The sequence below is a fragment of the Serinus canaria genome, chromosome Z (assembly GCF_022539315.1).
Source record: "Serinus canaria isolate serCan28SL12 chromosome Z, serCan2020, whole genome shotgun sequence".
Taxonomy (NCBI): domain Eukaryota; kingdom Metazoa; phylum Chordata; class Aves; order Passeriformes; family Fringillidae; genus Serinus; species Serinus canaria.
In genome coordinates, this window is record NC_066343.1 from 66,916,083 (window position 1) to 66,929,129 (window position 13,047).

General features: G+C 55.9%; 2 protein-coding genes across 7 annotated transcripts in view; both read left to right on the forward strand.

Annotated features, from left to right (window-relative positions):
• The window catches only part of ATOSB (atos homolog B), a 38,778-nt gene extending 34,196 nt beyond the window's left edge, over positions 1-4,582 (forward strand). For all 6 annotated transcript variants that reach the window (XM_030237545.2, XM_050986476.1, XM_050986480.1 and 3 more), the window contains 6 exons: positions 295-353; positions 654-750; positions 1,170-1,328; positions 1,704-1,772; positions 2,236-2,441; positions 2,737-4,582. In XM_030237545.2, coding sequence (XP_030093405.2) covers positions 295-353; positions 654-750; positions 1,170-1,328; positions 1,704-1,772; positions 2,236-2,441; positions 2,737-2,890 — 744 coding nt within the window. In that variant the 3' untranslated portion in view covers positions 2,891-4,582. The remainder of the gene's footprint in view (positions 1-294; positions 354-653; positions 751-1,169; positions 1,329-1,703; positions 1,773-2,235; positions 2,442-2,736) is intronic.
• An 84-nt stretch (positions 4,583-4,666) lies between these two features.
• Positions 4,667-13,033, forward strand: STOML2 (stomatin like 2). The gene is made up of 10 exons (XM_030236867.2): positions 4,667-4,817; positions 6,509-6,661; positions 6,938-7,037; positions 8,196-8,254; positions 9,137-9,238; positions 9,849-9,983; positions 11,181-11,325; positions 11,654-11,733; positions 11,945-12,073; positions 12,764-13,033. Exons 1-10 carry the CDS (start codon positions 4,767-4,769, stop codon positions 12,893-12,895), a joined length of 1,086 nt encoding a protein of 361 aa, XP_030092727.1. The 5' UTR covers positions 4,667-4,766; the 3' UTR covers positions 12,896-13,033.
• The last annotated feature ends 14 nt before the right edge of the window (positions 13,034-13,047 follow it).

A 13,047-nucleotide genomic window follows, 5' to 3' on the forward strand; every position in this document is an offset into this window, starting at 1 on the left:
GGCTGCTCCTGAGACCTGCTTTCTAAAGAGGGAACAGTGTGTTGTACCCTTGGGTACCAAGACCCTCATTCCCAGCTGAGCCACTTCAGGTTTTGGGCAGCCCCATGTTCACACCAGATACTCCAGTCCTTGTGCTGCCCTGCTGGCCACTCAGAGGCCACTGATGGCTGCCCAAGGACAGGAGCTTGTTCCATCTGTTGGGACCCTCATGGGAATATGGGACAGGGCAAGGGATGATGGCACCTCCGAGGGGTTGCTTCCCTAACATGATTCTCTATTTCGTGTCCTCTCCAGAGCTCTTCAGATTGCAGTGCAGTTGGGAGGAGGCTGAAGAGTGGGCTGCGTCTCAAATCGTGAGTGTCCTGGCAGCCCTGTGGGATGGACATGGGGGCTCAGGGTGAGCCTGCAGCCCCATGGGAGGTTCACCTTAGGCTAAGTCCTCTGCCCTGCCCTGGCCCAAGTATCTCCCCTCCATAAGACTGCAGATTGGGGTGGAGGGTGGTGTTTCTTCTTCCCCTGGGACATAGGAAAGTGGTTTCAACCTCTAGCAAAGGTATGGGGAACCTGGAGAGGGATCCACATTCCCAGGGACATGAATAATCCAGGGCTGTGTGCTCTTCAGTCCAACACCAGTCTTCTCTCCTCACTCCAAGGCGACATCTCCGGACCAGCCTCCGGAGGAGCACTAGGTCCCCCACAGTGCCCTGGGCCACCACCACTGTCAGCCATGCTCTGCTGGGCAACTTTGAGGTAACGGTGCTTATCTGCTCTGGGGAGGTGGGTCCCAGGGACTCCACACAGGGCTAGCAATAAATGTGAGAGGCTGCACCTGATGGGAACCATGGTGTGGGGCTGTCCCCAAAAGGCCTGGCATGCAGTCACCACCACACAGACCCACCAGCAGCATGGCTCAGCCAGCAGATCCTTGGGTGGAACCTGCTGAGATAGGTGCTGTGTGGCTGAGCCAAGGCACTGTCAGTGCTTCTCCCTGTAGATGGTTGGTATTATCCCAGCAGTTCAGGGTAGGTCTGTCTCAGAGTGAGATCTCTGGGCACATGAAGGCAAGCAGTCAGCTGGGTGCAGTGAAGATGGGGATAACTTCACCTGGAGCATTGAGGCAGGGGGTAGGGCTGGTGTTTGAGATTACCTAACACTTCCCTCCCTCTCAGGAGTCCATCCTGAAGGGGCGCTTTGCACCATCGGGGAGGATCGAGGGTTTCACAGCAGAGATCGGTGCCAGTGGCTCCTACTGTCCCCAGCATGTCACCCTGCCTGTCGACGTCACCTACTTCGACATCTCTGAACACAGCGTGCCCTCGCCTTTCCTGGTACATGGATGTGCGGGAGCTGGGGGGGCTGTATTCTGACACCTGGGGCAGCCCCTCTCTGTAGAGAGGGGCTCAAGTAACCACCTGTTAATGGAGATGGCTGCCTGTGCCAGGAGTGGTCTTTAACCCAAAAAAGCAAAAAGGGAAAGAAGAGGGAACATACACAGGCTCTGCTGCTTCATGATTGTCATTGTCATCAACTCTTGTCACCACCTCTCTGTTTCTTCTCCTGGTTTGGAGAGGGGCTGAGCTGGGGGTCTTCTTGTTGACTTGTGCCAAGTGTTCCCAGCAAGGGAGTCTCAGGCCCATGCTGGTTCCCAGCTGGGCTTTCCCTTGGCTTTTTCCCTCTCTCACACACTGTTTATTTTGCCCCAGGGAGTTATTGACTTGGAGGCCTTGGGAAAGAAGGGTTACAGTGTCCCCAAAGCTGGAACCATCCAAGTGGTGAGTCATTCCCTGGCCTGCAGTAGCACTGTGGGGATGGGGCTGGTTGGGCTCTGGTTGCCCTGCTTTGGGGGGTATGCTCCATGACATTGTTAGGCAGGGCAGCAGCTGGAAGGGGTGTCTCCTGCAGAGAGGTTACCTGGCCACCAAGACAGCATAGCAGAGGGGAGCACAGGATACCTAGGGTGCTGTCAAGGAGACAAGATGATGGGAGAATCAGGGAAGGAAGAGGTGGGTGAGGGTTTTGGCAAGAAAGTGTGTATGTGCTGTGGGGATGGGATGTGATGAAAGAGAAGCACAGGTGTGAAGGTGGGTGGAAAGAACTGACCTGTGACACTAAGGTTAAGCCCTCTAGGACTGGTGTGAGGCTTTCTGGATCCTTGGTCTAGCAGTTTCTTCTCCTAGATGCCCCATCTCTGCCCTGCATCCTTCCCAGTCTCACCCCCTACCCCTCTGCCCCCAGACCTTATTTAACCCCAACAAGACTGTGGTGAAGATGTTCTTGGTGACATACGACTTCCAGGACATGCCGGCCAACCACATGACCTTCCTACGCCATCGCATCTTCCTGGTGCCCGTGGGGGAGGAAGAGGGGTCCACAGTGGCCCTCAGTGACCCACTGGGCACCAGCCCACCCCGCAGGGTCCTCTGCTACCTGATGCATCTAAGGTAAAGCATGCTGGGGAGATGGGCACCAGGTCAGCCCTGGGCTCCTCTCTTGTCTTGTCCCAAGCCTGCAAGACAGGAGGAGGGACTGGGGAGGAACATGGACCAGCTGCTCCTTTGGGGAAGTTGGAGCTGCCACCCTGTCCAAGGGCAGCTGTCTCTGTCCCTCTAAAGGCAACCAGAGGGTGGCTGCATTGACCAGGGGCCAAAGAAGTCAAGGGGGTTGTGCCCTCACTGAGCATGCCCTGCCCTTACCTGGGGAGCCTGAGGTCCCTCTGCCCTGCTCGTCTCCATGCAGGTTTCACAGCTCCAAGTCAGGGAAGATCTACCTTCATGATGACATTCGGCTGCTTTTCTCCCGCAAGTCGATCGAGGTGGATTCGGGGATCCCCTACGAACTGAAATCCTTCACAGAGATGCCGCGGAACCCCTGCTACTCACCCCGGGCCTGACCTCCTTCACTCCCTGCCCCCCAGGGCCTCTGGGGAGCCTCCAGCCCAGCAGTTTGGGGAGAGATGAGTAAAGGGCAAGCAAGCACTGCTTTGAGATATCACCCACCCTCCTGACCAGCACGGACACCACGCTCTGCAGCAGGGCTGGGATCACCCAGGGGGCTTCACCAAGAGGGGCAGGGGCTGAGGAGCAGCCCTGGCACTCTAGGGACATGCCCAAGCCTTCTGCTGGCACTGCTCCCAGCTTGGAGACTTGGCTGTGGCTGAGGTGGGTGGGTGTGGAGTGAAGAGTTGGACTGGAGCTGTGAGTGAGACCACCCACACTGGTCTCAGGTCTGGGAGCAGAAAGTGTGGAAGAGTTTGTATTTATTAGTATTTATTGTTGCTGGGAGCACAGAGGAGGCTCATGCAGAGGACCAGAGGTGCTGTGCTTTTTCTTCCCCTCAGCCCTGCCTGCACCAGGCTGCCTGTGTTCGGGCAGGGCTGTGGGGACTGTGAGGATGACTAGGGACAGGGAAGCCTCAGCCGATGGAAGGGAGACTTACCCAGTGCTTACACAGGGTGCAGCTCCCAGATCAGAGGTGTATTAAAAGCCCACTGACAGGCTGAGCCTCGCTGGCACCAGCTTTGCAGGGCCAGCCAAACTTCAAGCAGCTTGGGGAGGCCTGAGCTTATCTTCTGAGTCTTTCAGAGTAAGCCAGACCCCAAGAGACCTATGGATGTCAAGGAAATGGCCACTGCCAGGTTCCTGAGGGTAAGAGACACAGCTGCCACGTGGATGGGGACCTGGAGCTCTTTGCAGGAATATGGGGATAGCCCTCTGGGCAAGAGCCTCCAGAGCACGTGAGCTGTGAATCTGAGAAGATTGCCAAAAAAAAAAAAGGAACTTTGCACTGTCTGTGGGTGTGGGGTGGATCCCATGCAGGAGGCAGCTTTGGGCAGGGTCTGCCAGCAGGTTGATCAGGAGCTGGAGGATGGTCAGGAACCCCAGTTTAGAAAAATGGGAAAGGGGGAAGCAACAGAGGAAATCAAACTCTGGGAGTTGGGCTGGTTCCTCAGGAGCAGGACTGGGAGAATCCAGACAGGGGCAGTCATAGGGAAAGGGCCAAGGGTAAAACAAGCTTGCACATTCCCCGTCTGTATCACCTCTCTGCCCTCTGAGGGTCTCGGCAAGGCTTCCATGCCAGCCCAGGCTGTGGGGATCCTCAGCCCCTCCGTCAGAGAGAACAATGCGGGGACAGGCCCATCAGCTCCCGCCGCTGAGGCCGAGACCCCAGCGCGGGGGGCTCAGCGGGGATGGGTCAGGACTGGAGGGTGTGGGGGCGAGGTCCGGCCCTGCCCGGGGGCGGCTGAGGGGCTCCGGCCCTGCTGCACTGGGCTTAGGAAGCCCGAACCAGCCCATATACTCACACTGGGGACCTGAACCCCCCTCACACCGGGGTTTGCACCCCCCAAACCTGGGCCCTGGATCCCCCAAACCGAGGATCTGAACCTCCCCAAACACCGGGGGCCGCTCCCTCACTGCCCTGGCCAGCGGCTCTCGAGGACGCCATGACACCGGAGTCCCCCTCGCCTCCAGGTCACCGGGGCTGCCCCTCTCGCCGTGGCCCTGCGGGCTCGCGAAGGCCGTGCCGGGACTTTTCGTGTTCGTTTCTAATTTAATAAACATCCGTTTGGAGCTCCAGAACGAGACTGGGGCTGCCGCGCCCCGAGGGGGGCGGTGCAGAATCTCGGGCAGCCGGGCGGGCGGAACCGGGGGCCGCGGCCGGAGGAGCCGGAGGGACCGATCCGGGCGGCGCAACCGGAAGCGGCGTGGAGCAGGGGCCTTCCGGGAGTGCGGCCGCGGCGGCGCCGAGCGGGGCGGGCGGAGGGGGCGATGCTGTCGCGGGCGGGGATCCGGGCCCGGCCCGGCCTCGGGCTGCTCCAGGTGCGGGGAACGAGGACGGTTGGGGAGGGAACGGGGAGAACTCGTTCGGGGGTGCCCACGTGGGGAAGGTCCGGGTAGCGGATGCTGGAGGGGCCGGGCGAAGTGATCTGGACTGGGGGCACTGGGGTGAGGGGAATGGTGTTGGGGGTCTGGGAAGTGCTGGGGAGGAATCGGGCAGGGTTGGGGTAAAGCGGTGTGGGGGGACACAGAGGACGGACGGGCCCTGGGGGTCAGAGGTGGGGTTTAGTGTGGTGGTAGTTTCGCGGGTCTGAGGAGGAGGTGAGGGGGAATTGAGGAGGGGTTGGGGGCACGGGGTCACAGGGGGCTGTGGGCAAATGGCTGTCGAGGGTCTGAGGAGATACCAGCGGTCTGAGGTGTTGGGGCTCAGGGAAAGTGCTGGGGTGCTGGTGAGGAGCTGGGCAGGAGTAGGGCTGTGCGGGCACGGCGGGGTGAAAAAAATAAATGGGTATGGCAGGCTGAGAGGGAGTCAATGGCAGCTCGGTGTTGGAGTTTGGGGTAAAGAGCTGGCGGTGTGGGGGCTCGGTGGGGGAGAGCTGGGCGGGGGGGGGAAGGGGTGCGGCGCGGTATGCAGTGGGCAGATGGGTATGGGGATTGAGCAGGGGCAGCGGGGGGACTGGGGAGAGCCGGGCAGGGATAGAGATGAAGGGCGGGGAGGTGATGTAGAGAACAGACAGGTGCAGAGAGGCTGAAGGGTGGTCAGTGGGGGAGTGTTTGGGGCTGGGAAGACCTGGGGTGTGGGTAGGGGGATGCACTGGGATAGAGAGTAAGGAGGGAGAGAGGTCTGGTGCAGAGGACAAATGAGTGAGGAGGTGACTCAGGAGGTGGCGGTTCAGTGGGGTGGTGGTGTTAAGGGTTTGGGGGACACCGTGCATAGTGAGGAGCTGGGTAGAGAAGGAGGTGTGAGGGTGAGGGGTGCAGAGGACTAGTGGGGGTTTGAGGGGGACTGAGAGAAAGGGGTCTTTGGGGGCATGTTGGAGGTCTGGGACGATGGTGGTGAACTGGGTAGGGATTGGGGTACAGGGGGGGCATTGGAAAAGAGGTTGTGGATGAATGGGTAGGGGGAGGGCCAGCGGGGGGTGGCTGAACATGGGGAGCGGTGAGGTGTGTCTGGGTTGTTGTAGGAGAAATGGATGTGTTGGGCTGCGGAGGTGTGAGCTGGGTTGGGATGGGGGAATTTGAGGGAAGCTGTGTGAGTGAGGGTCCATGGGGAGGAGGATGGGGGAATGCCCAGACAGAACAGCTCTTTGTGGGAAGCCCTGGGGGCAGCCAGAACTTGGGAGGGACAGGTTGTTGGAAAGGGGTGGTCTGGGACTGAGGTGAGGGAGTGAGCCTTAATGGGTTATAGGGAGCAGAAGAGACCCACATGCACACACCTTCATTGGCCTTATGGTGGCAGGGAGACTTTATTCCCCACTGCAGTGTGGATGTGAGAGGAGTGGAGATGTGCAGAAAGCTCTGGCATGGGAGTGAGCCCCCCTGCACAAGTGGAGAAGACTGTCTCTGGCTCCCAGGCCTTATCCCTGTGGGAACACCCTTACAGCATGGGCTTGCTAGGGGCATTGTTTCCTGCCCTGGTCTCCTGGTCATGAGCCCACATGGGTAGCAGGTGTGGAGCTGGGCTCTGAGGTGCCAGCAGCTGGTCTCAACCCTGCTCCATGTCCTTCCCCCAGCACTCCCAGCAGCTGAAGCGTGCGGCACGGCTGGCCCCAGCTCCATGCCGCTGGAACTCCGGGCTGCCCATGAACATCGGGGTGCTCTTTGTGCCACAGCAGGAGGCCTGGGTGGTGGAGAGGATGGGCAAGTTCCACCGAATCCTCGAGCCTGTAAGGAGCAGCTTTTCTCCCCTTCTGGATTCAGCAGGTTCCTAAAGCTGTAGCGAGGCGCGTTCTTTGCACGAGGATCCAAGAGGGGTGGTGGGCTCAGTTTCCCAGGCTGAAATCCTTTTGGCTGCCTGTGGACTTATTTTCCTTGGTGAAGTGTTAAAAGCACTGAGTAACTGAAATTCCTTGTTTGTAAAACGTGTTTGCAGTGTGTGGCATGGGCTTTGTTTGCATGACTCTTTCTAGTGTATCAACCATCTAATCCCACCCTTTTCCCAGGGTTTGAACTTCCTCATCCCTCTTCTGGATCGGATTCGTTATGTCCAGAGTCTCAAAGAAATCGTCATTAATGTCCCAGAGCAGTCAGCTGTCACACTGGGTGAGGAACAGCTTCTGTGTCCTGCCCCTTTCCTTCTGCTGCATCTGGGGTGAGCAAGGGACGATGTGAGGATGAGTGGAATTGTCCCAAGCTCCTGCACTCAGCCCTGTCCCTTGGCCATAAAATCACAAGATCACTGAATGATTTGGGTTAGAAAGGACCTTAAATTTTGTCTTGTTCCAGCCCCCGTACCATGGACAGGGGCCACGTTCCACTCGGCTGGGCTGCTCAGAGCCCTGTCCAGCCTGGCCTTGAACACTTCCAGGGATGGGGCATTGTCGTGGTTTGAAATGAAGTTTTTTCTGATGGTGTGGTCAAGCCAATCGGTGTTCAGATTTTAACCTTAAGTTGGAGCCTGCTCTGCTCTGTCTCTGATCACATCTCACAGTGGGTGCCAGGGAAGGAGGTGATCTCGTTGGGGGCACTGGCATTGTGCCAGGCTCAAACCATGACAGGCATCCACAACTTCTCTGGGCAACTTATTTCAGTGCATCACCACCCTCACAGTAAAGAGCTTCTTCCTAACATCTAATTTAAGCCTGTCCTTCCATCAGCTTAAGACCATTCCCCCTTGTCCCATTCCTCCAAGTCCATGTGAAAAGGCCCTCTCCAGCTTTCTTTAGGTACCGAAAGGCTGTTGCTGTGAGTGGGGGCAGCCCAGGAGGTTCCATCTGCTCTCTGTGGGCTGCAGCTGCCCCTTCTTGCTGAGTTGAATGCACCTTGCCAGAAATAAATTTTTCAGGTGTTTTCCTGTATTGAACCACAAAAGAAAATTCTGTTTCTGTTAAAAACATTTTAGAACAGGTTAATAGATGTGATGTTAATTGTCAGCTCTGTTATATTTCCAGTTTTAAGTGGTTGGTTTTGGTTTTTTCCTCCTTAAATCTTTATTTACGAGAGCTACAGTATGAAATGCTTCTATTGGGAAAATCAAGACCTGTTGTGTATTAAAACATCACAGTGTTGTCCAGGGAACGGAAGGTCCTTTTTACAAAGCCTTTAGATAAGAAGATCTATTTCAGCCAGTCCTCTTCTGTGCCATGGAGCTATGTAAGGGTGAAAAAGGATGAGCCTGCCCAGCTGTGCTGTGGAAGAGGGGGTTTCTGTGTCTTGTTTGTGCTGCTTCAGTGAACAGGTTCTGTTGTTCTCTCCTGACAGATAACGTCACCCTGCAGATCGATGGTGTGCTCTACTTGCGGGTTATGGACCCCTACAAGGTACCATCCCTGCCCCTTGGGCACCTTTCTCCTGGCTCTGCCCACTCCCTGCTTCCCAAAATGTAGGCTCCAGCCTCTCTCTCCTGCCTGGCAGGTGGGCTGGGCACTCTGACTCTTCCCAAGGCTCCAGACTCCCATGTTTTCAGCAGGGGTGTCTGGCAAATTTCTTGCTTTAGCACTCTTTGTCTCTCCTGCCTGTGGCATTGTATGTTTTTAGAATTGGTTATTCCCTTTGTAAGTCAACAAAATGGTTTGGTCCTCGGTTCCCCCCATGTACTTCCCTTACAATGGTTTCTTCCTAAGTTGTAAACTTATTTCCTCCCTTTTGGACCTGCCCCCCCCCCATCTGTTGCAGAAACCACCCCCCTTTATCTCGAGAATTCTCTGTGTCAACCATCCCTTATTTGATGTATGATTTGCCCCCGGGGTTTCTCCCCTCCCCTGTGTGATCCTCAGTGGCTTAGCTGTAACCCACGCTCCTCCGTGGGTCCTCGTTATTGGTAAGCTTTGTGTCTCCTCCCATCACACTCACTCCCTTTATCAGCACCCCACCCCCAACCTCCTCCCTGACACCCGTCCCTAGCCCCATCAGGAGAATTAAAGCTTCTTGGTACCTATATGGGTGTCCACTTCTCCTTCCTTTATCTTGGGACTTCGTAGCCACGATCCTGCCTGCACCACCCACACCACAGATGGTAACCACTGCCCAGGTTCCGGAGGGAATCCAGGAGTGGCACTTCGTGTGGCCATCTTCGGCCGGGCCGGGGGCACCTAGCTGGGGACCCGTACAGCTCCTGCGGACGTGGAGGGAGACTACACCTGCCTTCTTCAGGGTCCCTCTTGGCATCCCTATCCACTCTGTTTTGTGCTTCTGCTCTTCAGGCCAGCTATGGTGTGGAAGATCCTGAGTACGCAGTGACTCAGCTGGCCCAGACTACCATGAGATCTGAACTTGGCAAGCTTTCCCTGGACAGAGTCTTCCGGGTGAGCTGGGGAGGTGGATCAAAATCCCAGGACAGCGTGCATGGCTAGGCTGATGTGCTAAACAGTAAAATGCCCTTTGCTTAGAGAGCTTATGGCTTCTGTTTCAGTTGACCTATTGGTGAATCCTTGGAGATGGGGATGGGTCTTCTTTCAGTTATTTTTTTAACAGGAGCTACTTTTTGCCCTGCCCTGAGTTATTTGGAGGGGATGATGGGTGGTATGTGCCCAGACCCAGCTGGTCCAGCCACCTTTGTTGAGTCAGTGACTCTTTGCTCAGCCCCAGTGATGAATATCCCAGCCTGTGTCATGGGGTACTGTAATCCTTGTACTGCATTTGCTGGGAAGAAACTGGAGTTGGTGGCATTCTCTTGTATCCAGATGTACACCAGATGTTGTATCCCAGCAGCTTCAGTGTGGGGCACTGCTCTCCCTAGGAGATGGTAACCCCTTCAACAGCTGCTGGAAGCACCTAACCCTTCCCAAAACCTGTGGAGATTTTTTTTTCTGGCAGACCTTGGCCTCTGAGGGAGGTGTCTTGTTTCCCTCCTGACATGTCTCTCATGCTAAGCCCCTCTTCTCTGCCCTCTGCTGTTTCTTTTGTGCCATCCAGGAGCGGGAGTCCCTCAATGCCAGCATCGTGGATGCCATCAACCAGGCTTCAGACTGCTGGGGCATCCGGTGTCTGCGCTACGAGATCAAGGACATCCACGTGCCCCCACGAGTGAAGGAATCCATGCAGATGCAGGTGAGGCTCTCTGGGAGGGAAGTCTGGAACGAGAGGGAAGCCTCCTCTTCCATATTCCATTGCAGAATCACAGAATCAGTAATGTTGGAAAAGACTTCAGATCATCAAGTCCACCTTCAGAGAAGTAGCAGTGACAAACACTACCTTGTCAACTAGACCGTGGCACCAAGTGCCATGTCCAGTCTTTTCTTAAAGATCCACAGTGTCACTGCCATTCCTCTGGTAGCTCATTCCAATGTCTAATCACCCTTTCTGTGAAGAAATTTTTCCTAATTTCCAACCTAAACCTCCCCTTGTGTTGCTTGAGACTATGTCCTTTCATCCTGTTGCTTGAGACTGTGTCCTCTCATCCTGTTGCTTGAGACTGTGTCCTCTCATCCTGTTGCTGACTACCTGCGAAAAGAGGCCAACCCCTGTGTGACTGCAACCTCCTTCCAGGTAGTTGTAGAGGGTGATAAGGTCTCCTCTCAGAAACTTGTCTCCTCTTGTCCAGACTAAACAACTCCAGCTCTCTCAAGGGGTCCTCATCATCAGACTTGTGCTCCAAATTTTCACCAGCTCCATTGCTTTTCTCTGGATGCTCCAGCACCTCAATGTCCCTCTTGAGGTGCCCAGAACTGGACACAGGACTCAAAGCATGGCCTCACCAGTGCTGAGTACAAGGCGACAATCACTTCCCTGGTCCTGCTGGCCACACTATTGCTGATAGGGGCTATGGTTCATTATTGTTATCTGTCCAGAGCTGGCAGCACCCAGCCCTTGTGTCAGGAGAGGGCTTTGGCTGCAGATGTACAGCTACTGAATAAGTAACTCTTGTCATAATTTTTGTAGTGGTGGCCCCTGCCTGCAACATACAAGCCCTGCCAGGTCCCTTTAAAATCTCTTCTGGGCTCTGTGGAGAAGCAAATCTCAGAGCTGAAGTTCTCCCCTTGAGAACAGCTGGACACCAGATATTTGGGCAGGAAGAAGAGAAGGGGGAAGCAACTGTCCACTTAGGTGGGAATGGGGCTGGGAGGGGCTGTTTGGCATGAGGAGTAGAGCCAGCCCTTGTTGAGACCACGCAGTGTTCTGTAGCTGCATTTTCATGTTTTGCTAAGCCGTGCTTCCCCCAGCAGAACAGAGGAGCATGTCCTTGCCCTACAGATGGGATTTCCCCAGCACAACCTTGGCAGGCTGGTGTCTGACCTGTGTTCCCAGGTGGAGGCAGAACGACGGAAGCGAGCAACAGTGCTGGAGTCAGAGGGGACAAGGGAGTCAGCTATCAACGTGGCTGAAGGCCAGAAGCAGGCCCAGATCTTGGCATCAGAAGCTGAGAAGGCTGAACAAATCAACAAAGCTGCCGGTACTGCCTGAGGCTAAAACGTGGGGTTCTGTAGCCCTCTGGACTGAGGGGTGGTGCTGCAGGGGAGAGAACGTGTTAGTGTGAGCCAGGCTTCCTCAGCCGCTCTGATCCTTCCCTGCTGGGGCCTCAAGCTGAACTCCAGCTGATGTTGCTCCCCTGCCCCAGCCTCCTGACAGCAGGAGGCTTGTGTGATAGTGTTGCTGTTGGGTAAGAGACAACCATGCATGCCTTGAAATTGTCTTGATTCACTCCCTGAAATGGTCAGGATTCAGTCCTTGCAAGTGCTTTGTTGTGATACTGATGTGCACCCTCCTGTGCTTTGTTGCAGGAGAAGCCAACGCCATGCTAGTCAAGGCCAGAGCCAAGGCAGAGGCAATTCAGCTCCTAGCAGCTGCTCTGGCACAGCAGGTGAGTGATGGCTGCCTAGAGCAGCCACTGCTTTGGTGCTGGCACTGGGGGAGGTGAAGCTGCAGGCAGGGTGGCACCTGGCTTTCTCCTGGATACTCCCTGGCACCTTCGGCAGCAGCAGGGAGTAAGGGGCTTTGCTGGACTGGGGTGGGTTGGGGGCACAGGCAGGTTTGAGCTGTTGGTGGCATGTGACTTGTCCCTCTGTCCCCAGCATGGCAATGCTGCTGCCTCTCTGTCTGTGGCAGAGCAGTACGTGAACGCGTTCTCCAAGATTGCCAAAGACTCCAACACTGTTCTGCTGCCCGCCAACACCGGCGATGTCACCAACATGGTCGCACAGGTCAGTGCAGCCCACGTGTCCTGGGCTGCATCCAGAGCCCCGTGGGCAGCAGGGCAGGGAGGGGATTCTGCCCCTCTGCTCTGCTCTGCTCAGACCCACCTGGAGCACTGCATCCAGCTCTGGGCTCCCAGCACAGGAGGGACAGGGACCTGCTGGAGTCAGCCCAGAGTAGGCCACCAAGATGATCAGAGGACTGGGGCACCTCTGCTGTGAGGAAAGGCTGAGGGGATTTGGATTGTTCAGCCTGGGGAAGAGAAGGCTCCAGAGAGACATTGTAGCACTTTCCCATACCTAAGAGGGGGTTACAAGGAAGATGGAGATATCCTTTACAAGGGCATGTGATGATAGGATGAGGAGGAATGGCTTTAAACTGAATGAATAGGTTGAGATTAGATTTTAGAAAGAAATTCTTCCCTGTGAAGATGGTGAGGCCCTGGCACAGGTTGCCCAGAGAAGCTGGGGATGCCTCATCCTGGGAAATGTTCAAGGTCAGGTGGAATAGGCTCTGAACAACCTGCTCCAGTGTGAGGGGTGAAGGGGTGTAAAAAAGGATCTTTAAGGCCCCTTCCAGCCCAAGCTGTTCTTGCTCTCACCCAAGTGAGTCTTGCTCTAGGGAAGTGAAGAGGTCACCATGCTGGGGCCTGACCCTCTCTTTTCCTTCCCTCCCTATGACTGTCTCATTCCCTCCAGGCCCTGGGGATCTACACCACACTGACCAAGCCACAAGCTGTGAAGACCCAAGATGAGATGCCCTCAGCCCACGAGGACTCCCACTCTTCTGCCACGGAGGTGCTGAAGGCAGAACAGGGCAGCTCCAGCTAACAGGGCTGGACGGATCTCATACCCTTTCCTGAGGCCTGCCAGCAGTCCTGTTCTGCTGCAGGCAGTCGCTCTTTTTCCCTTAGTCCCTATTTTGTATTGGATTTAAATCATGTAATAAATGGTAACAGTGCTGCTGCAGCACGTTCCCTGGT

Excerpts from the sequence above, each read along its gene's own strand:
- STOML2 (XM_030236867.2), top strand. The coding sequence starts at position 4,767 with ATGCTGTCGCGGGCGGGGATCCGGGCCCGGCCCGGCCTCGGGCTGCTC. Across the intron at positions 6,662-6,937 it reads TCCACCGAATCCTCGAGCCT|GGTTTGAACTTCCTCATCCC; the intron begins GTAAGGAGCAGC and ends CCCTTTTCCCAG. Across the intron at positions 11,326-11,653 it reads ACAAATCAACAAAGCTGCCG|GAGAAGCCAACGCCATGCTA; the intron begins GTACTGCCTGAG and ends GCTTTGTTGCAG.